Source organism: Oncorhynchus nerka, linkage group LG27 (genome assembly GCF_034236695.1).
Source record: "Oncorhynchus nerka isolate Pitt River linkage group LG27, Oner_Uvic_2.0, whole genome shotgun sequence".
In the NCBI taxonomy this organism is placed as follows: domain Eukaryota; kingdom Metazoa; phylum Chordata; class Actinopteri; order Salmoniformes; family Salmonidae; genus Oncorhynchus; species Oncorhynchus nerka.
Window position 1 is genome coordinate 65820116 of NC_088422.1, and position 23081 is coordinate 65843196.

The 23081-nt window shown below is 43.3% G+C and overlaps 1 protein-coding gene across 1 annotated transcript; it reads left to right on the top strand.

Moving 5' to 3' along the window:
* Positions 1–267: 267 nt before the first annotated feature.
* Positions 268–10469, top strand: LOC115127643 (sulfotransferase 2B1-like). Its single transcript, XM_065011154.1, has 6 exons — positions 268–440; positions 741–906; positions 1030–1156; positions 1252–1349; positions 6559–6739; positions 9565–10469. The coding sequence occupies exons 1-6, from the start codon at positions 268–270 to the stop codon at positions 9759–9761; spliced, it is 942 nt and encodes a 313-aa protein (XP_064867226.1). The 3' UTR covers positions 9762–10469.
* The last annotated feature ends 12612 nt before the right edge of the window (positions 10470–23081 follow it).

Sequence of the window (23081 nt, forward strand, 5' to 3'; positions counted from 1 at the left end):
GACACTAGTTTTGGGCAGTCTACAGGGATGACCTATGGACTTCTGAGAAGAGAACTGGTGAGTGCTGTAGCTGTAGAGTTAAAGGCCTCAAAATAAATGTTAAACTTTACTAAGGCTGGTGTTACCCACAGGCCAACGTCATGACATACTGCTTGGCTATTTAAGGTCTGTAGGAAGCCAGATCATCTCATACTTCCCTCCTCACAGAGAGTCAGTCAGAAAAACAGACAGAGAGAGACAGGCAGTTAGGTAGACAAGCAGACAGACATGGCCAGGCTGGACATGACAGAGACCTTCCATCACATCTCATTCCCTGGGCACATTCACACCCAGGACTCCCTGAACTATGCCCTCCACTTCCAGTTTCGGGACAGGGACACTGTCATCGCCACCTACCCCAAATCAGGTGAGGCAGGACAGCTCTGTCACACCACTGCTCAGTGTCACAATACATTAGACATGCTGCAACACTAGCCAACTGCAGGACTTTTTCCTCTTTCACACTTTGCAGTTGAAGCAAACGGTCAGGGTTTTAATAACTGTATATGCACAGAATCCAGTAGGTTATTGTATTGTTGCTGTTGGTTTAACTTGTCAATGATTAATTGCTTTCAAGACCCACTTCTCTCAGACTATCTGTCTTTATGGAAGTAGTGGTTTAGGCAGGGATTCAATGAAGACAGAGGTATTAGGTGTACAGTTCTCTCTCTTTAACTCTTCTTTCTTTCCCTGAAAAACAGAGGGGACCCGCAACTCTCCAAAACTGTGCCCAACTGGGCACGAGCCCCCTGGCTGGAACAGCATGACAGTGCAAAGGTGCTGGAAGCCACCCAGGGGGACCGAATCATCACCACTCACCTGCCCTACAACCTGCTGTCTTCTGCACTCCAGGGCTCCAAAGCTAAGGTAGGATGTGGTTATGTTGAAGAGACTATTCTCAAAGCTGTGAGACATTTCCTATTTTGTAAAGCAACTCTATGGAAATAATATATTGATAGTTAGTGACACTATCTCCACCCCATCTCTCAGGTCATCTATGTCACCAGAAACCCCAAAGATGTTGCTGTGTCATATTACCACTTCCATAAAATGGCCAAGTTCCTCCCAGAACCCAATTCATTTGATGAGTTTCTGGATAGTTTTCTGGAGGGATCAGGTGAGTTGACACTAATGATTTGTACCTCGAGCAATTCTGGGATTTAATCCTCCTGTTAACAGTCAGATCTAATCCAACGTTTACCGTTTTTGCAGTGAGTTATGGGTCCTGGTTCGATCATGTGAAAGGCTGGACGAGTCAAGCAGGAGTCTTGGCAAATGTTCTTTATATCTCTTATGAGGAGATGTGGCTGGTAGGATAACTCTTGTCTGTCACTGTCTGCTATGTATTGTTGTTGTCATCAATTGCAAACATCCCATTACATTCTCTCTTCCTCATTGCAGTTGAGTCACCCCTAACCATATTGTAGACGTGTCCATTTAAAGCGCATCAGAACACAACACTTGTATTACAGTCTCATGAGTCTCTGAGGTTGTGTAACTACAGAAATAGGCTATCCTTCAGACATGAAAATATTAGTCATAGATTATAAATAGACCTTTGTGAGATGCTATTTTAAGTGACATTATGAAATACTACGTTAACATAGCTTTAGGAAAAATAAATGCTTGCTTTGTAGATATTCACAAAATATATATATATATATAAAACAAAAATGTATTACTTCACCTTTATTTAACCAGGTAGGCCAGTTGAGAACAAGTTCTCATTTACAACTCCGACCTGGCCAAGATAAAGCAAAGCAGTGTGACACAAACAACAACACAGTTACACATGGAATAAACAAACATACAGTCAATAACACAGTAGAAAAAGTCTATATGCTGTGTGTGCAAATGGTGTGAGGAAGTAAGGCAATAAATAGGCCATAGTAGTGAAGTAATTACAATTTAGCAAATTAACACTGGAGTGATAGATGTGCAGATGATGATGTGGAAGTAGAACTACTGGTGTGCAGTAGTAAAGTAAAGTAAATACAATACAAGTAAATATAAACAATATGGGGATGAGGTAGGTAGATTAGATGGGCTATTTACAGCTGCAGCGATTGGTAAGCTGCTCAAATAACTGATGCTTAAAGTTAGTGAGGGCGATATAAGTCTCCAACTTCAGCAATTTCTGCAATTCGTTCCAGTCATTGGCAGCAGAGAACTGGAAGGAAAGGCGGCCAAAGGAGATGTTGGTTTTTGGGATGATCAGTGAGATATACCTGCTGGAGCGCATGCTACGGGTGGGTGTTGCTATGGTGACCAGTGAGCTGAGATAAGGCGGAGCTTTACCTAGCAAAGACTTATAGATGACCTGGAGCCAGTGGGTCTGGCGACGAATATGTAGAGGGCCAGCCGACGAGAGCATACAGGTCGCAGTAGTGGGTGGTATATGGGGCTTTGGTGACAAAACGGATGGCACTGTGATAGACTGCATCCAGTTTGCTGAGTAGAGTTTTGGAGGCTATTTTGTAAATGACATCACCGAAGTCGAGGATCGGTAGGATAGTCAGTTTTACGAGGGTATGTTTGGCAGCATGAGTGAAGGAGGCTTTGTTGCAAAATAGGAAGCCGACTCTAGATTTAATTTTGGATTGGAGATGTTTAATATGAGTCTGGAAGGAGAGTTTACAGTCTAGCCAGACACCTAGAATATCTGGACAACTGTAAATACCTAAGTCAGAACCGTCCAGAGTAGTGATGTTAGTCGGACGGCGGGTGCGGGGCAGCGAATGGTTGAAAATCATCCATTTAGATTTACTAGTGATTTAAGAGCAGTTGGAGGCCACGGAAGGAGTGTTGTATGGCATTGAAGCTCGTTTGGAGGTTTGTTAACACAGTGTCCAAAGAAGGGCACAATGTATACAGAATAGTGTCGTCTGCATAAAGGTTGATCAGGGAATCATCTGCAGCAAGAGCGACATTGTTGATATATACAGAGAAAAGAGTCGGCCCGAGAATTGAACCCAGTGGTACCCCCATAGAGACTGACAGGGGTCCGGACAACAGGCCCTCCGATTTGACACACTGAACTCTATCTGAGAAGTAGTTGGTGAACCAGGTGAGGCAGTCATTTGAGAAACCAAGGCTGTTGAGTCTGCCGATAAGAATACAGTGATTGAATACAGTGATTGAGTCGAAACCCTTGGCTAGGTCGATGAAGACAGCTGCACAGTACTGTCTTTTATCGATGGCGGTTATGATATTGTTTAGTACCTTGAGCCTGGCTGAGGTGCACCCGTGACCAGCTCGGAAACCGGATTGCACAGCGGAGAAGGTACGGTGGGATTCGAAATGGTCAGTGATCTGTTTGTTAACTTGGCTTTCGAAGACTTTAGAAAGGCAGGCCAGGATGGATATAGGTCTATAACAGTTTGGGTCTAGAGTGTCACCCCCTTTGAAGAGGGGGATTGCCGCGGCAGCTTTCCAATCTTTAGGGATCTAGGACGATACGAAAGAGGTTGAACAGACTGGTAATAGGGGTTGCAACAATGGTGGTGGATAGTTTTAGAAAGAGAGGGTCCAGATTATCTAGCCTAGGTCCAGGTTTTGCAGCTCTTTCAGAACATCTGCTATCTGGATTTGGGTGAAGGAGAAATTGCGGAGGTTTGGGCAAGTAGCTGCGGGGGGTGCGGAGCTGTTGGCCTGGGCTGGGGTAGCCAGGAGGAAAGCATGGCCAGCCGTAGAGAAATCCTTCTTGAAATTTCTGTTCGAAAAAGCTAGCCTTTGCTTTCCTAACTGACTGCATGTATTGGTTCCTGACTTCCCTGAAAAGTTGCATATCGCGGGGACTATTCGATGCTAGTGCAGTCCACCACAAGATGTTTTTGTGCTGGTCAAGAGCAGTCAGGTCTGAAGTGAACCAAGGACAGTTTTTTTAAAGGGGCATGCTTATTTAAGATGGTGAGGAAATGACTTTTAAAGAACAACCAGGCATCCTCGACTGTCGGGATGAGGTCAATATCCTTCCAGGATACCCATGCCAGGTCAATTAGAAAGGCCTGCTAGCAGAAGTGTTTTAGGGAGCGTTTGACAGTGATGAGGGGTTGTCGTTTGACTGCGGACGCAGGCAATGAGGCAGTGATCGTTGAGATCCTGATTGAAAACAGCAGAGGTATATTTGGAGGGCAAGTTGGTCAGGATAATATCTATGAGGGTGCCCATATTTAAGGATTTGGGGTTGTACCTGGTGGGTTCCTTGATAATTTGTTAGATTGAGGGCATCTAGCTTAGATTGTAGGACATGCCCGGAGTGTTAAGCATATCCCAAATTAGGTCACCTAACAGAACGAACTCTGAAGATAGATGGGGGGCAATCAATTCACATATGGTGTCCAGGGCACAGCTGGGAGCTGAGGGTGGTCTATAACAGGCAGCAACAGTGAGATTCTTATTGCTGGAAAGATTGTTAAAAATTACAAGCTCAAACTGTTTGGGCATAGACATGGAAAGTATAACATAACTTTGCAGGTTATCTCTGCAGTAGATTGCAACTCCTCCCCCTTTGTTAGTTCTATCTTTTCGGAAAATGTAGTAGTTGGGGATGGAAATCTCAGAATTGTTGGTGGCCTTCCTAAGCCAGGATTCAGACACAGCAAGGACATCAGGGTTGGCCAAGTGTGCTAAAGCAGTGAGTAAAACAAACTTAGGGAGGAGGCTTCTGATGTTAACATGCTTGAAACAAAGGCTTTTGCAGGTTACTGAAGTCATCAAATGAGAGTGCATGGGGACACGCAGAGCCTGGGTTAACCTCCACATCACCCGAGGAACAAAGGAGGATTATGATACGGCTAAAGGCTATCAAAACTGGTTGTCTAGTGCGTTGGGGACAGAGAATAAAAGGAGCAGATTTCTGGCCATGGTAGGATAGATTCAGGACATAATGTACAGATGGGTATGGTAGGATGAGGGTACAATGGAGATAAATCTAGGCATTGAGTGACTATAAGAGAGGTTGCATCTCTGGAGGCACTAGTTATGCTGGGTGAGGTCACCGCATGTGTGGGTGGTGGGACAAAACAGGTATCTGAGGCATGTTGAGTGGGACTAGGGGCTTCGCAGTGAACTAAAACAATGATAAATATCCTAAACAGTATACAATGCTTATTTACATTAGAAAGAGACCTAAAGCGAGGCATAAAGCAATCACAGGTGTTGATTGGGAGAGCTAGCAAAGACGACAACGGGTAAGACAACAACAGCTAATCAGCTAAGACAACAACAACAGGTAAAAAGGCGATGAATGGGCAGAGAGGGTCAGTTAACTACACACAGGTCCTGAGTTCGAGGCTGGGGCTGACAGATAAACAAAATGGAGTACTGTGATTAATGAACAGTCCAGCAGGCATCAGCTAAGTAGCCAAGTTATCATAGGGTTCAGTTAATAGCAATAGATGAAATAGGGAAGCCGCTAGGTAGTCGTTACTAAGGCTAAGAAGCGGCAGACACAGCGTTGAAAAAAAAAAAAAAATCTTAATAAAGTTAGCAGGCCAGGGTTAATAGAAGCGTCTCCTCCGACGTCCGGCAAAGGTCAGTTGGGGGCACAGCGGATGGAATTACGTCGGCAGACCAGTCATGATGGAATGGCGGGGCTCCATGTTGACAAAGAGTCCAGTCCAGTTGGCACATAGGTATTGTCACTGGAGTAACTTTGTTTGCTAGCCGGGAGATGCGCCCAGCCCTCGCGTAACTGATGCTAGCTTCGGGACAAGGGCGTTAGCCACTATAGCCACTCGGTAGCAGCTAGATAGCAGCGATGATCCGATGCAAAGGTCGAGAGCTAATGGCTGGAATCCGGTAGTGTAGTGAATTCTAGTTGTGTTAGTGAAGAGTCCGGGAGGCATCAGCTGAGTGGCCAAGTAATCATAGGGTCCACTGAGCAGGCCGGGAGATGGGCCTGGCTCAAGGCTAGCTTCGGGCTGGGCCACTCGGTGGCAGCTAGCTAGCTGCGATGATCTGGTGTAATGGTCCAGAGCTTACGGCAGGAATCCGGCATTGTCGTGGAGGGAAAAAAACTGTCCGATTTGCTCAGGGTTGATAACGCGCTGTGCAGGCTGGAAAGTAATTATCCAGGCTAAAAGAGTCTGGTGTCTGTGCTAAAGGTAAAGGACACTTGCAGTAGCTAACAATGACTAAATAGCTAATTAGCTGGTTAGCTGCTGATTGAGGTTTTGGCTATAAGGTCTAAAAATAGCAGATCTGTATCACATTGGGTGAGGCGGGTTGCCGGAAGATATATTTAATTTTAAAAAATCGATAAAGATAATGAACATATTTGGAAATATATACAAAAAAGACTAAAAATAAAATATGTACACAGGAGAACGACAAACAACGTCTGCACTGCTACGCCATCGTGGAGTTGCACTAACCAACTGTATCCAAGCTAATGAGCGTTTGGTCTTAGTTTGCCACAAATGTTGTTGATAGACTAGACATAGATGATCAATTCAGCCTTTTGTGAAAACCACCCTCTTTGTCCACATCTATAATAAGAGCATTGACTTTCCTCAGGACCTGCAAGGCTCGATGGAGAGGATCAGCTCTTTCCTGCAGTGCCCCCTGGTGGGCGAGGAGTTAACCAACGCCCTGAGACACTGCAGCTTCAGCAGCATGAGCGATAACGCCATGGTGAACTACACTCAGATCCCAAAGGAGATCATGGACCACAGCAAAGGCAAATTCATGAGGAAAGGTGAGGCGCCCTTGCTCAACAGGAGTTATATCCTGACTAGAGTTGTGTGTCAGTCAGTGTCAGAAGGATAGAACAGTACCATAGACCTCCCCTGCACTCACAGTATGGTTAGAAGTGTGTAGTAAGGATGATCCTGAAATGTCACTAAGTTTGTTTATGAAATTATTTACGAGTACAGCTGATAAGCACGTCCCTTTAAGAAAATGCACTGCGAGGTGAAATGGTGCCCCATGGATTGATGATGAGCTGAGAAATGATTCAACGTTGTGATGCCAAAAAAGTAGCAGATAAATCTGGCACTTTGTTTGATAAGCAAAGTTAATGTAAATTAAGAAATCTAGTGACCAAGCTAAACAAAGGAAACAAAAAGGGATTCTATCAGCACAACATTGATGAAGGGTGATGGGAAAAAGCTGTGGAGAACGTTGAACACTATTATGGGTAGGAATTCAAACATGTCTGCCACTTTTGTTGAATCATGGGGTATATTTATTACAAAACCACATGACATCGCAAACTACTTTAATTAATATTTTACTGCAAAGTGGACAAGTTGAGGAATGCTATGATTCCAACTGCTGGCTCCATGTCATATACCCTTATAAAATATTTTATCATGAAGGAGAGGCAATGCGGGTTCAAATTTCATCAAGTAGAAAGAGAAGAGGTAGAAAAGATGCTGTTGTCTCTTTTGGATGACAAGTCGCCTGGTACAGATTGCTTAGAGTTACAGCTAACCAAATATCTACACCAATCTCTAGTATTTTTAACAAGTGCTTCATGTATGGGGTGTTCCCAGAAGTCTGGAAAGAGTCAAAGGTTATTCCACTACCTAAGGATAAAAATCTGCATTCACTGGTCCTAAACGTCATCCTAAAAACTTGCTGCCTGTGTTAAGTAAATGATTGCAAAAAAAAATTATCTGTACAAATCAAGGATTATTTCTCATGTAATGATCTGATAACGGGTTTCCAGCATGCATACAAAGGGTATTCTACGAGTACGGCCTAATCACAAATGACAGATTGGTTAAAGAGTATAGATGATAGGAAGTTAGTTGGTGCAGTATTGCTGGATTTCAGTGCTGCTTTTGAAGTAATTGATCATGAACTGTTACTAGGAAAACTCAAATGTTATGGTTTAAGGATGCAGCTATCTATCCAGGAGAAGGAAAACATGTTCTTTAATGTTAGCTTTTCAAATAGTAAAGATATACATTGTGGTGTTCCTCAAGGAAGCTCCCTAGGCCCACTGCTCTATCTCTATCTTTACTAATGATTTACCTTCAGTAATGAACAAAGTAATGAGTGGTCATGTATGTTTATAACTCTACAATGTATAGTGCAGCATCAGAATGTAATAAGCTAACAGATGTACTGAGCGGTGAACTAAGAATGGTGTCTGAGTGGGTTGATATGAACAAATTGGTGTTGAACATTTCTAAAACTAAATGTATTGTATTTGGTTCAAGATATATGCTTGCTGATGACCCCCAATTGAATTTGTCGATGAATAGAATACATGTAGAGCAAGTGAGAAAAAAAAACTACTAGGCGTGATGTTGGACCTAGCTTTATCATGGTCAGAACACATAGATAATATTGTTATTAAGATGGTCAATCTGGTCCTACACAAGAAGTAATGTTCATTGACTATGTAACATCTAGTGCTCTGAATCAGGTCATCAATCCCTGGTCCTATCACTCTTAGAGTAATGTCCAGTTATATGGTCAAACCCTGGTCCTATCACACTTAAGAGTAATGTCCAGTTGTATGGTCAATCCCTGGTCCTATCACACTTAGAGTAATGTCCAGTTATATGGTCAATCCCTGGTCCTATCACACTTAAGAGTAATGTCCAGTTGTATGGTCAATCCCTGGTCCTATCACACTTAGAGTAATGTCCAGTTTTATGGTCAAATCCCTGGTCCTATAACACTTAGAGTAATGTTCAGTTGTATGGTCAATCCCTGGTCCTATCACACTTAGATTAATGTCCAGTTGTATGGTCAATCCCTGGTCCTATCACACTTAGAGTAATGTCCAGTTGTATGGTCAATCCCTGGTCCTATCACACTTAGAGTAATGTCCAGTTGTATGGTCAATCCCTGGTCCTATCACACTTAGATTAATGTCCAGTTGTATGGTCCCCTGCAGCAAAGAAAGATGTCAAAAAAAGCTCCAAATGGCTCAAAACAGGGTTGCCAGATTCTCTTCATTGCTCTAACCGAATGAATATTATTAAAATGCATCAGAATCTCTCATGGCTTCACGTTAAAAACGAATTACTATCTAGTCTTCTGATTTTCTTTAGGAATGTTATATTTAAAAAATGTAAAAGACACAGTACTTTTCTGTCCAATTAGTACATACTAGCAACACACATAACCACCAAACCAGACAGACAAATTCAGCGCAGCTAAAACAAATCAACCCAAGGACAAATCGCCTTAAATCTAGTTTTATATAGAGCTATAGCTGAATGAAACTTTTTACCAATCCATATTTCTCAGGCAAAAAGTAAATCCACCTTCAAGAAAAAAATAAAAGAACATCTAATGCGATAGACCATATACCTGGACAGCAAATAGAAAGTATCAACTGAATGTTAAATGTGTTTCCTGTCAGGTATTTTAATTATCTGTATTGTCGACTTGTTGAATGTTTGAAGTCTTGATTGTGGTTGTTTGCAATGTCTTGTTAATTGCTGTTGGACCCCAGGAAGATTAGCTAGCGTTATGGCCTTAGCTAATGGGAATCCTAATAAAAATTACAGTGCTGTGGAGAGATTGGCCATAATAATGGAGGCCTTGTTCTGTTTACAGGTAAAATCGGTGACTGGAGAAACATTTTCACAGAGGAGCAGATTGGTATTTTCGACACCGTCTACAGCTACCAGATGAAAGACTGTCCCTTGACCTTCATGTGGGAGTGTCCTCCTGAGTCCTGTGGGGGAGGAGGAGGAGGACAGGCCTCTGGGGATCAGGATAGGGCCCTTACCCTCCACGACGCCGGAGATTGATGGATACGCTTCATACAAGTCCTTGAATTCTCTCACTGATGTTCTGTGTTTTTGTGAATGTACGTACATATAATGTACACAACCCAATATAGTAAAACTATATAATGAAATTGATATGTTAATATAACAAAAAATATTGTGTGTGACCTATTTGTTGTTGTAGTTGGGTTTTTCCACCTCTAAATGTTACAGTTAACTGAATGAGAGTGAAGTTTCTCCTCCATCTTGGCTTGTGCTGCAATAGCTAGATGATGGGACACGAGAGGGACACATTTAACTCCCTGACTTTGACACATTGGAAAACCTCCCAGTTTGTGCATCAAGCAGAAGGGATGATATATTAACTCCAGAAAGGCTGACGTGTACATAAAAAGCTGTTGTTACATCAGCCACATAGCTTGACTCCGAACAACCTGGATTTCCCATATATAGCTCATCTACTTTACTGTATGTCCATCAGTATGGTTCACAGCCCTGAGTTGTTAGGAAACTATGTGACTGATGCTAACATATGGGCATATATCATCATTAGACCTATCTAATCCCAGATGTGCTGCTCAACTAAAATAATGTGAAAGATGGTGAGTTGTGTTATGAAAGTGTTCAAGACAGTACTGTCTCACCGACCAGAGATTGCGGTCAAGTGTCCTTATCATAGCGCTCTGGTTGTCTCATTGATGCTGCTAAAATATACAACCACATACAGTATGTCCACCTAATGCGTGTCATGTTATTCAGTCTGGGTTGGTTGTTGAAGTTGTCTTTGTGGGGGCTTGTGCGTCGTGGGTCTTGTGGTCAGTGATGTCAGGATTTACCACTGGATTCCATTACGAAGGCGTGTGCCAGAGCTGTTGCTGGGGGTCAGCATGAACTCTGTCCCCAAGTGAAATGTATCAGCAACACAAGTATAAGAAGTGGTTTAGTCAAAGAGGAAGTGGTCTATTATTTCACTAGTGGTGAGTTCCAAGTCACATGTGTCCCAATCACTCTTGGGCTTGTCAAGCTGTCAGCTCATGGGAACATGATGAGGAAGTAATGCGAACACTAACAAAAGGTCATAATCCTCCCGATCACAGTTCATATCAATGAGTGGCAGTGTGTCAAGCTGATCCAATGAGTGGCAGTGTGTCAAGCTGATCCAATGAGTGGCAGTGTGTCAAGCTGATCCAATGAGTGGCAGTGTGTCAAGCTGATCCAATGAGTGGCAGTGTGTCAAGCTGATCCAATGAGTGGCAGTGTGTCAAGCTGATCCAATGAGTGGCAGTGTGTCAAGCTGATCCAAGTGAGTGATCCAATGAGTGTCAGTGTGTCAAGCTGATCCAAGTGTGTCAAGCTGATCCAATGAGTGGCAGTGTGTCAAGCTGATCCAATGAGTGGCAGTGTGTCAAGCTGATCCAATGAGTGGCAGCGTGTCAAGCTGATCCAATGAGTGGCAGCGTGTCAAGCTGATCCAATGAGTGGCAGTGTGTCAAGCTGATCCAATGAGTGGCAGCGTGTCAAGCTGATCCAATGAGTGTCAGTGTGTCAAGCTGATCCAATGAGTGTCAGTGTGTCAAGCTGATCCAATGAGTGGCAGTGTGTCAAGCTGATCCAATGAGTGGCAGTGTGTCAAGCTGATCCAATGAGTGGCAGTGTGTCAAGCTGATCCAATGAGTGGCAGCGTGTCAAGCTGATCCAATGAGTGGCAGCGTGTCAAGCTGATCCAATGAGTGGCAGTGTGTCAAGCTGATCCAATGAGTGGCAGCGTGTCAAGCTGATCCAGTGTCAGTGTGTCAAGCTGATGGCAGTGTGTCAAGCTGATCCAATGAGTGTCAGTGTCAAGCTGATCCAATGAGTGGCAGTGTGTCAAGCTGATCCAATGAGTGGCAGTGTGTCAAGCTGATCCAATGAGTGGCAGTGTGTCAAGCTGATCCAATGAGTGGCAGCGTGTCAAGCTGATCCAATGAGTGGCAGCGTGTCAAGCTGATCCAATGAGTGGCAGCGTGTCAAGCTGATCGAATGAGTGGCAGTGTGTCAAGCTGATCCAATGAGTGGCAGCGTGTCAAGCTGATCCAATGAGTGGCAGTGTGTCAAGCTGATCCAATGAGTGGCAGTGTGTCAAGCTGATCCAATGAGTGTCAGTGTGTCAAGCTGATCCAATGAGTGGCAGTGTGTCAAGCTGATCCAATGAGTGGCAGTGTGTCAAGCTGATCCAATGAGTGTCCCCTCAGTAACTAATGACATCAATCTTCATCTGTTGCTCTCAGACTCCGGCTGCTTTATTAGTACTTACACGGCAAAACAAGTGGTGCTTCAGAGAGTACATACCTGGCAGGAATGTGTTTATCAGGGGAGGGGCCAGAGCTAGAGCACTGCACCTGGCCACCCAGAGGGTGGCACGTGGTTGTGTTGCCAAACTGACTTCACTGTGGAGACCTGCTGCCGCCCTCATACACCATCCAAATATAACTCTGAATCTATAGTTCAGAATAGATGGGTCTTTGGATGTATATACACTACATGTGGACACCTGCTCAAACATTTAATTCCAAAATCATGGGCATTAATGTTGAGTTGGTCCCCCCTTTGCTGTTATAACAGCCTCCACTCTTCTGGGAAGGCTTTCCACTAGATATTGGAACATTGCTGCGGGGACTTGCATCCATTCAGCCACAAGAGCATTAGTGAGGTCAGGCACTGATGTTGGGCGATTAAGCCTGGCTCGCAGTCGGTGTTTGATGGGGTTGAGGTCAGGGCTCTGTGCAGGCCAGTCAAGTTCTTCCAACCTGATCTCGACAAACTATTTCTGTATGGACCTCACTTTGTGAACCGGTGCATTGTCATGCAGAAACAGGAAAGAACCTTCCCCAAATCTGCTGCCACAAAGTTGCAAGCACAGAATCATCTAGAATAACATTCTATGCGTTAGTGTTAAGATTTCCCTTCACTAGAACTAAGGGGCCTAGCCCGAACCATGAAAAACAGTCCCAGACCATTATTTATCCTCCACCAAACTTTACAGTTGACACTGCATTGGGGCAGGTAGCGTTCTCCTGGAATCCGCCAAATCCAGATTCGTCTGTCAGACTGCCAGATGGGGAAGCGGGATTCAGTTCTCCAGAGAACATGTTTCCACTGCTCCAGAGTCCATGGTGATCTTAGGCTTGTGTGTGGCTGCTTGGCCATGGAAACCCATTTCATGAAAGCTCCCGACAAACCGTTATATTGTGCTGAAGTTGCTTCCAGAGGCAGTTTGGAACTCGGTAGAGAGTGTTACAACTGAGGACAGACGATTTTTACGCGCTATATACGATTCCGCACTCGGTGGTCCCATTCTGTGAGCTTGTGTGGCCTACCACTTCGCGGCTGAGCCGTTGTTGCTCCCACTTCACAATAACAGCACTTACAGTTGACAGGGGAAGGTCTAGCTGTTGGAAAGGTGGCAGCCTACGACAGTGCCACGTTGAAAGTCACTGAGCTTTTCATTAAAGCCATTCTACTGCCAGTGTTTGTCTATGGAGATTGCATGGATGTGTGCTCCATTTATACACCTGTCAGCAACGGGTGTAGCTGAAATATCCGAATCCATCAACTCGAAGGGGTGTCCCCATACTTTTGTATATATATTGTATGTTGAATTTTCATTTACATAGATATATCTATAATGTTTTGGATCAATGAATGTAAAGACATTTAGCTATTCTTAATCTAAACACTACTCATATTTCAAATGACACCAAGACTGACTTTATAGCATCTACAGACTCATCATTGTTGTGTCACAAATTTACCAATTTTAATCAATTATTTCTCATGAATAATTTTGGATTTAGACATCAAAAGGTATTCAAAACATCCTTCCCCAAAGGGCCTTCATATGGTTTTATGTCAGGAAGATCCAAAACATCATAAATATCTTTGGTCCAACCTGTCGTGGAATTGCACCTAGCAAACAGGTAGAACTGAGTGAGGAGTAGGGCAGCAAAGGGCTAAAATCATCACAATAGCCGTCCTCACATTCACTTCATAGAAGTACCATAGCTATGCTAATGCACACTGTGCAGTGCACGTGTTATTCTAACAACTGTTAATTAAGTTATGTTCAGTGAAACAATGAATGGAAACAGGCTAAGAGGAGAAAAACTCTGTTGTGATAAGATGCTCTGGAGTCCTCCTGTTGTCCAGAGAACACCTCAGTTTTACTAGGCTCCGACTGAGACACACACACACAGCGCATGTGGGGATCCTCTTCACACCCCTCCATCTGTACACTGAGCTAAGAGGAGAGAGAATTGTCACTGCGAATATCTGTCCCAACCTTTGGTGAATATAGGTACTGGTCTGCTCTGAACTTTTACAGCTTTCACTGTATGAGACTCCACTGAGTCACTTTCTTCTTTGATTAAGTAACAGAGAAATTGTTTTGTGGGAGTGAAGTCAGACAAATCTCAGCAGACCTTCAGATGTAAAAACATTTCAATGTGTAGCATGACATTAGTCTCTCTAGACAGACGGGTTGCATCCCACAATGTACTAATTTTCCTGCAATACGCGTCTGTAGAAGTTCCGGCGCGAGTTGTGACATGGAGGACAAGTTGGAAATGGGATGCGCCACACCGGTGACGTCACTGCCATATCTGCTTGTTGCCCTAGCTAAACATGAGAACAACTCCCGCCCACATTTTAAGCCCTGCCTTAGCAAACCTCACGATTTGTTGGGAGTGTTGTCTGTCTGAAGAGGACTCTCCCCAGAACCCTCCTTAGATTCAGAGAGTAGCATGACACTGATGGTTGTGTGACCAAAGTGTTTAGTCACCTTGCACTATACTGTTTATGCAATCCATTATAATTATTCATCATGGTTGAATCAAGAGCATATTTCTCACATCCAAGAGCCCTATATGCCCTACTGAGGTCCACATGTCACCCATGTCGTTATAGACCAGACCTGGCTCCAGCCATCTTAATATTGTCACGCCCTGACCTTAGATCCTTTCATGTCTCTATTTTGGTTTGGTCAGGGTGTGAGTTGGGGTGGGCATTCTATGTTGTGTGTTCTATGTTTTCTATTTCTGTGTATTTGGCCGGGTGTGGTTCTCAATCAGAGGCAGCTGTCTATCGTTGTCTCTGATTGAGAACCATACTTAGGTAGCCTTTTCCCACCTGTGTTTTGTGGGTAGTTGTTTTCTGTTTTGTGTTTCTGCATCTGACAGGACTGTTTTGTTTTGTTTTCGGTCATTCTCTTTGTTAGTTTGTTTTGTGTTCAGTTTAAATAAAAATAACATGAGCACTTACCACGCTGCGCTTTGGTCCACACCTTCTTCATACGACGACCGTTACAAATATCTACATGTTTTCACATGGATTCATGTCAGGGGAACTGTGTGACATGCTCTGGGGTGTTTAGCCAAAATAATACCCACCGTCGACGATCAAGAAAACTGTCACGAGCAAGAAATGTATTGTTGTATATCAAGTGAAGGAGAGAGCAATATATGACAGAAAATTAGTATGGAACAACATGAGAGACAGAGAGAGAGACAGAGAGAACTCCCCCTCTACCCATGGTCCAGCTGCCTCTCCTGTAAATAAGGCTGGGTGAGGACAAGAGAGAAGGCCATCGCAGGCTGCTGCCTAAAACGGGTGTGACAGACATTTAATTCCTGTCCCCTCTCATTTAGACCATCGTAATGCTCCATCATGTCAGAACATGGAAAGGCACTTAGCCACTGAGGGAACTGTGAAGAAAAGAAGCCTGGCCCAGTGCCTTTAACCCACCAACCAGCCACAAAGACAGAATACAGTCACTCCTGCTCAGAGACAGGCACAGGCTCCACAGATATAGACTGGAACTTATAGTATATTTACAACATACAGTACAAGACATATGCAAGCACACTATATGCCAGCACACTATATGCAAGTGTAACAGTAAACCTTTAGGCCGTCCCCTCGCCCATACCCGGGCGCGAACCAGGGACCCTCTGCACACATCAACAACAGTCACCCACGAAGCATCATTACCCATCGCTCCACAAAAGCCGCGGCCCTTGCAGTGCAAGGGGAACCACTACTTCAAGGTCTCAGAGCAAGTGAAGTCACTGATTAAAATGCTATTTAGCGTGAACCACTGCTAACTAGCTAGCCGTTTCACATCCGTTACGCAAGCACACTACACAATACATGCACACTATACTCATGTGCTAACAAACACACACAAACTGCTGAGTGTCTCTGGAATACTGAATAGAACATATTGTTAGAATTAGCTGCTGGTCCATGACGTTCAGCCACAGAGACAGAGGACTCTTAAAAGGCCGTGCAACAGAATGAGTTTCATCTGTAATGGAGTGTGAGTGACGGTGTTGGGTACATAGTCTCAATGCTGATGACCCACAGACAGACAGACACACACACACGCACAGTGTTTCTGTCCGGCTCACCCTGGTTGTAATGGGGCAGCTGTGTAGAGCCTGGCCTGGGCAGTAATGAGTGTTTCATTCATGAGTGGAGAGGGTGTCTTGGAAGAGCCACTGAGACAGCCAGGCTTCCTGTGCCATCTGGGACCAATGTCCCCAGTTCTTAAAGTTCCAAACCAGGCCTGCCTGTCTGCATCCCTGTCTGTTTGTCTCTTTGTCCAAATGATTATCATCATCATCATCACTCGGTTCTCACACATTTGAGCTTTTAGCCAGAGAAACATGTTTACATAAAATGACTATGCAACTTTTGAAAGCTTTCCATGGGGAACTCAATATGGAAAATATATAATTTACTTGGGTAAAAAACAGACCACCCGGAGATTTGGGATGCTCTAGGGTAGTAAATTGAATCATCGGCTGTTTCCAATTCCGAATGAAGTTCCTGTAAATTGCATCAAATTATTGAAAATGTTACGGAAGAGGTAAGATGGAACATTTGAAAAATGTGAATTAGGTGAATTATTCATTTGAATCACTACAACTTATCAGGAATAGTGATGAAGGGGAGACCATCAAACCACTCCCAACAGCAGCAGAATAATTAGTATTTTGATCTTCCCTAAAAAGTCAACCTCATTGGCTATGCTACTCACTTCAGCATAGAAAGGGACTAGAGGTAAGTGTCTTTCCTCTCTGTGCCTCTATCCAAATTGGTCCCAATTACAACATAATCTCATCCACTTCAGGAAGTTAAGCCTTGGCCTTTTTGTTCAATCAAACTCTGTCAGCCAGAACCTTGTTAAATCGGGAATACATTACCAATTGACATCAAAGCCAATGAGCACTGCCTCTCAGACCCAAGAAAAAAAAATAAGAATGAATGAAGAGTGAAGCAGTTGAGTTTGTGCACAGTGGCTGCTGGTCAGTTGAAACAGAACCACAACGTTTCCTGCAAGAGATTCAGACCGTCAAAAACATAATTTCATGCCTGATCTTTTCAGCCAATTGGCTTCAATATCGTATTTGAACTTCCCTCTTTTCTTATTATCTTCAGGCCTTGTCTGGGCAGCATGTTGACATACAGGAACTAAGAAGCAGTGAACTAAGTAACAACTCTGAAATGCCGTCTCCTGAGTCAATAATTAATCATGTCCTTCATCTGAATGTAAAATAGGTTCTCAAACATAATCAAGCGGCTGTAAGCTGGTGTCCTCCAACAGAGACAGCATCATTGCAGTCATACTGTTGTAAAGGTCTCAAATGCTACACTGAGCCTCATAGTGCTTGTAATGTCAGTAGTCAGACAGAATTACACTTGGTGCAGTCAAATGGTGAGATATGCCAATCTAGGGTCAGAAGGGAAAATCATTTGTATTCTGTTAATAATAGCTAAAATAATTTGTGGATTCTGTTAATAATAGCTGAAGGATGTGCTAGTCCTTATTATATTATTCCGACTGGTACAGAGAAAACTAATAGCGAATTCTTGTTATTATTTGACGTGATTTGATTGTAATTCTTTTGCTGCTTATCTATGTTTTGATCATGTAATGTTATATAACCTAATCTGCAAACTCAATCCGAATCGATGACAAAGGCAGAGAAACCACAGAAGGACAGATGAAACATGTCACACATACATGGTGCTGTCTGCAACACTGAATAGTAATCTATTTATATCCAGTAACTTTCAGAGTGAAGGTTTGTTCAGCCCTTATGCACAGGCCAGGGATATAAGAAATAATATAATCTGCTTTTGGAGATAGTGATAACTCCCTGTCTCTATTAGTGACTTCATTCAATTATCCCCACTGTATGTGTGATATAAAACACTACATTCAACGGGAGGGGATTGGGGTTGCAGGGGGTTCGGACACATGGAAGAATTGTCAAAAAGGTGCAATATTTTCTGTTTTTTATTGAATTGTCACTAGTTAGAGTTTTCTGATGCCCTGTATGATAAAGTATTATCTTACATCATATCTCTCAGTGACTTGATCTCTGAATGCTGGTGTCTCTGGCATCCTGTCATACAATCCTCTCAACTCCATATAAAGCTCTCTTTTCTACTTTCTCTTTATTCTGTCCACTGGGAAAAACATTACTCCTCAGCTCCCACCTGGAGTGAGGGGCTGTCACTCATACAACACCATTTAGTCTAGGAGTTTAGTCATGGGAGAGTTGGCCACAGTCACCACAACCAGTCAGAACTGTCCCAGCTTCTCAGGTGAGGATGGAGGACAATAACCATTGAAGGGCTTGAAGGGTTCGTTGAGTCATTATGATTCCACATAACACCATTACCCTTACCAAAGAACACTCGACAAACACTCTTTAAGTGTGTACTAGCGTTATCAAATGCGTGTTTGTATACCAGCCATATCTATAACAATTAAATATCGGACTAGTTCAGTATGAATTTTCTGTGGAAGACGGAGTCGCTCTGGTAGAGTTCACAGGCTTCTGTGGATATACAGTAACTCTGATATTGTTGCATGTTGAAAAGGCACATTTGTGTGGTCGGGCACTGTAAATATGTCAGCTGTGAATGTTTCCTGGTTGGCTTGGCAGATATTAGTTTCCCAGATACAGTGAGGGACATGAGACAAAGCCAAAGTCCTCTCCACAACGTCAGAGCGATTGAGAACAAATATTATTCATGGATTTTACTCTGAATGGCTGTTTGACTTTTATTTGTCAGTTCAGCAACATGAAAGGCTTTCTGATAAGGCTCCTTCTAAAGCCACATTCTACTCGTCTAATAATGGTATGATAACTCAGGCCCTATGGGAAATAAAATGTTTTTTACTCACATACATGTTCTCACACACACACACACACACACACACACACACACACACACACACACACACACACACACACACACACACACACACACACACACACACACACACACACACACAAACACACACACAGGAATTCCTGGGGATGTAGATGAGAAGGGAAACAGGAAGACAGGAAATTAAAGTCAGTCTCCCAATCAGATCTCAGAACACATTGTGATCACCCAATATCAACATAAACATATTTTTTTTTATCAAGACGACATTGAATGTCCCTGATTGGCCTAGTTACATTTTTGAATTAAATCGGATTGAAAATCTATGACAACAACCAACCTGACAGAGGTTGAAGAATTTAAAAATATGCAAGTTGCTTGCCTACGGAGCTGTGAGGGGAATTGCACCTCAGTACCTCCAGGCTCTGATCAGGCCCTACACCCAAACAAGGGCACTGCGTTCATCCACCTCTGGCCTGCTCGCCTCCCTACCACTGAGGAAGTACAGTTCCCGCGCAGCCCAGTCAAAACTGTTCGCTGCTCTGGCCCCCCAATGGTGGAACAAACTCCCTCACGACGCCAGGACAGCGGAGTCAATCACCACCTTCCGGAGACACCTGAAACCCCACCTCTTTCAGGAATACCTAGGATAGGATAAAGTAATCCTTCTCACCCCCCCTTAAAAGATTTAGATGCACTATTGTAAAGTGGCTGTTCCACTGGATGTCTTAAGGTGAACGCACCAATTTGTAAGTCGCTCTGGATAAGAGCGTCTGCTAAATGACTTAAATGTAAATGTTAAATGTTGCACAATCCAGGTGTGCAAAGCTCTTAGAGACTAACAGCTGTAATCACTACCAAAGGTGATTCTAACATGTATTGACTCAGCATATCAGGTATGAAGGTAAGACCCAGATGCAGACACGTGGAATAAACAATGGTTTAAGGTCAGGGTAGGCAGAGGTCAAAAATCCAGAGGCGAGGCAAAGGTACAGGAAATATTTCTGTACTTAATTTTCAATACATTTGCAAACATTTCTAAAAACATGCATTCACTTTATCATTATGGGGTATTGTGTGTAGATGGGTGAGAATTATTATTTTTTAAATCCATTTTGTATACAGGCTGTAACACAACAAAATGTGTAATAAGTCAAGGGGTATGAATACTTTTTGAAGGCACTGTATATAAACTTGGTGAACTGTTCTCAACCCTCAAAACCCACCATTCAGGGTCTAAAAGAAAAGATGTCCAAAAAATGTCAGAGCCAAATTGTCAGCTACTTAATACAGAGGAATTCTCTTGGTTGCTTAGCCTCTGATTATATAAGTGGGGATATATGCTGGTATTGAAACTAGTGAGTGTCAGTAGCCTTTAAACCAACTCACCCCTGTGGTCTTGGTCCCTCTAGGTCGTATAAGGTTATAGAGGCCAGTTAGTGGATCAGAGGTGTAGGAGGCAGTGCTTTTAACTGTGTGCGAGAGGACAATAGTTCATGATATGTAATGTATGGAACTGTAAACCTTCCCTCAAAGAGTTGCTCGCAAGCAGGGGCGGACTAGGTGATTTGGAGGCTCCAGGCAGAGTCCAGTCTGAGGTTTGACATGCCATGCTCGTTTTGGCCAGACAGCATCAGACACATGGCCTCTGCCTCGACGACTATGGCAGTATTATCAACAGCACCTGTCTTTTTACTGAAGAAATTAGATAACTAAAATATCTGCTTACCTAAGTAATTTTTTCAATTATGCCCAGCTCACCCTTGATGATACAATGTATGAGGCCTGAGGCAACTGCCTCTTCTGCCTAATGGTAAGCCAACCGCTGCACACAAGGGCTCCACTGTTGACCATGAAGGAGATCAGAGTTGTTCAGAAGACTGTGATTATATCAGAACTTGCTGTCAGTGTTTAAATGTGTATTTAAAATAGGTACAAACATTAACACAAAGTACTAATTATGCCTGATGTTCTCTTTATAATAGTTACATCATTGGTAGCGTTGCAGTTGTTTGTCAGTGTATCCTTGCAGGAAAAGACAACACAATTTCAAAAGCTCACACAGATGTCAAGTGTACACAGCAAGTCACATAGTAACAATGATGAGGGAGAGCACTTTATCAGTAGGCCCCTGAGGAACCGGCCTAGGCTAGACTATGTGTTGGATAAGGTGATGACACGAACAAGCTGCGGAGTCTAAGCGCCAATGTGCTGCAAGAAACCATGAGGCCTAGCCCTTGATCCGGGGGCGAGGGACTGTTAATGTAACTAGCACATCAGGAACATGATGCACAAAATGAGACTAGTAAAGCGTAATGTACCCTGACAGGGACATTGATATTTTAACTTGACAGAGTTCTTAACCCACCACGTCACTCTGTTACCGATTGCTTTAAAAATGCCTTCTTAATCCTCAAACATGAAGGTTGTGTTTTCATTGACAAATAATGGCTTCGAAATCGTGTTGAGTCATTCTGGTAGTGGAATAGGATTGGTTAACCATTTCCTGTTGCTATGCACATGCACTTGTAATGAAATAGCTACATTATAGAAGAGTGGCTAATGTAAATTTTCAATGATCAAGTATGAATTGAATCTTCCCATCTGTCATAACAGCCTCTGGGTTGAGGTAAGCTACTCTTTTCTCCTGAGATCAATGGTTCCGTCCCCCCACTGTTTAAATGAGGGAATTGGACAACCTGCTGTCAACAGAGGTAGATGTTGAAGTACCAAGAACCACAGCGAGTCATTTTTGTACATGTGGTGGCGGAAGAGCGCACCTCCTTCCTGGAATTTCATTATATCAAAATGGCCCTCTCCTCTGTTTTCCTCAGTTCTCAACACTAGGTGGTGATGAGTTTACAGAATATTACGTCCTACTGTGGAGCCAAATGGACATATTCATATTGCACCTATTGTGTCTCCCTCTAGACTAACATCAAGAAGCTCAATTTAGTTCAGAATTTGATATCTCACAATACTAGCCTAAATGCTGTCACTTGTATATTGCTAAACAACGAGGAGGTATTGCTCCTATCAAGCTAGGCTTTTGAGACATTTTGGTGAAAAGCTGAGCAAGGAGTAAAATCATTGATGTGTAATATTGTGATTGTGTTTTTGTATGTGATTGACTCTACATACAGTAATGAGAGAAAATTGATAGGGGTACTCACAGTACTTGGAGGGGAAATGTGAGCGGGCACATGAGACGAGGCTTCAGTTTATGTCAGGAGAAAGTTGACAATGGTAGTGGAGTGGAATAGTCATCAGCTATTAATAAGGGAACAGGAGGGGACTTAGCTGGAAATACAAATAGCAGATACATTCCATTACAGAAGCGTCATCAGACATCAGACATCTCAAAATTCCTAAAGTCAAACACAGACCGCGCATCTCGCCCACTTGACACATCAAAGTGGACTAAGAAACGTTCCTGAATAAATCAATGATCATCAACATAACAACTGCAAGCATACTGGTGGCACCATAGGTCCCAGAGCAGTGGGACAATTTTTAATAGTTGATCACACGGAAATATCGTCTTGTTTTCATCCGATAGAGCATGTCAGATTTCTAATGTTTAGGTGTAGCCTAGGCTGCTGCAACATTTATGTCATGAGTTTTTGCTCGTATATGTCCGGAGTGATTGTGTTATCTTTGCTAAGTAAATAACGGAGGAAAGTGGAAAGCCTACCTGAGCACACGCAAAATAAATGCGCCGCGTCAACCTCTCTCGTTAATGCTATGCTATGCTATGTCAAGGCTATGCTATGTCAAGGCTATACACTTCATCGCTGCCGACGTGAGTGCTACGGGGCGGTAAACATTTTGGCAGGTTACCTTCGCTTCCTTGGGCACAGGGACAATGGTGGTCTGCTTGAAACATGAGGTATTATATGACTCAGTCAGGGAGAGGTTGAAAATGTCAGTGAAGACACTTGCCAGTTGGTCAGCGCATGCTGGCGCATGCTGGTAATACATCTGGCCCCGTGGCTTTGTGAATGTAGTTTACAAACATTTAGTTTGTCTGGTAGGCTCGCATCACTGGGCAGCTCGCGTCTGGGTTTCCCTTTGTAGTCCATAATAGTTTTCAAGCCCTGCCACATCCAACGAGCGTCA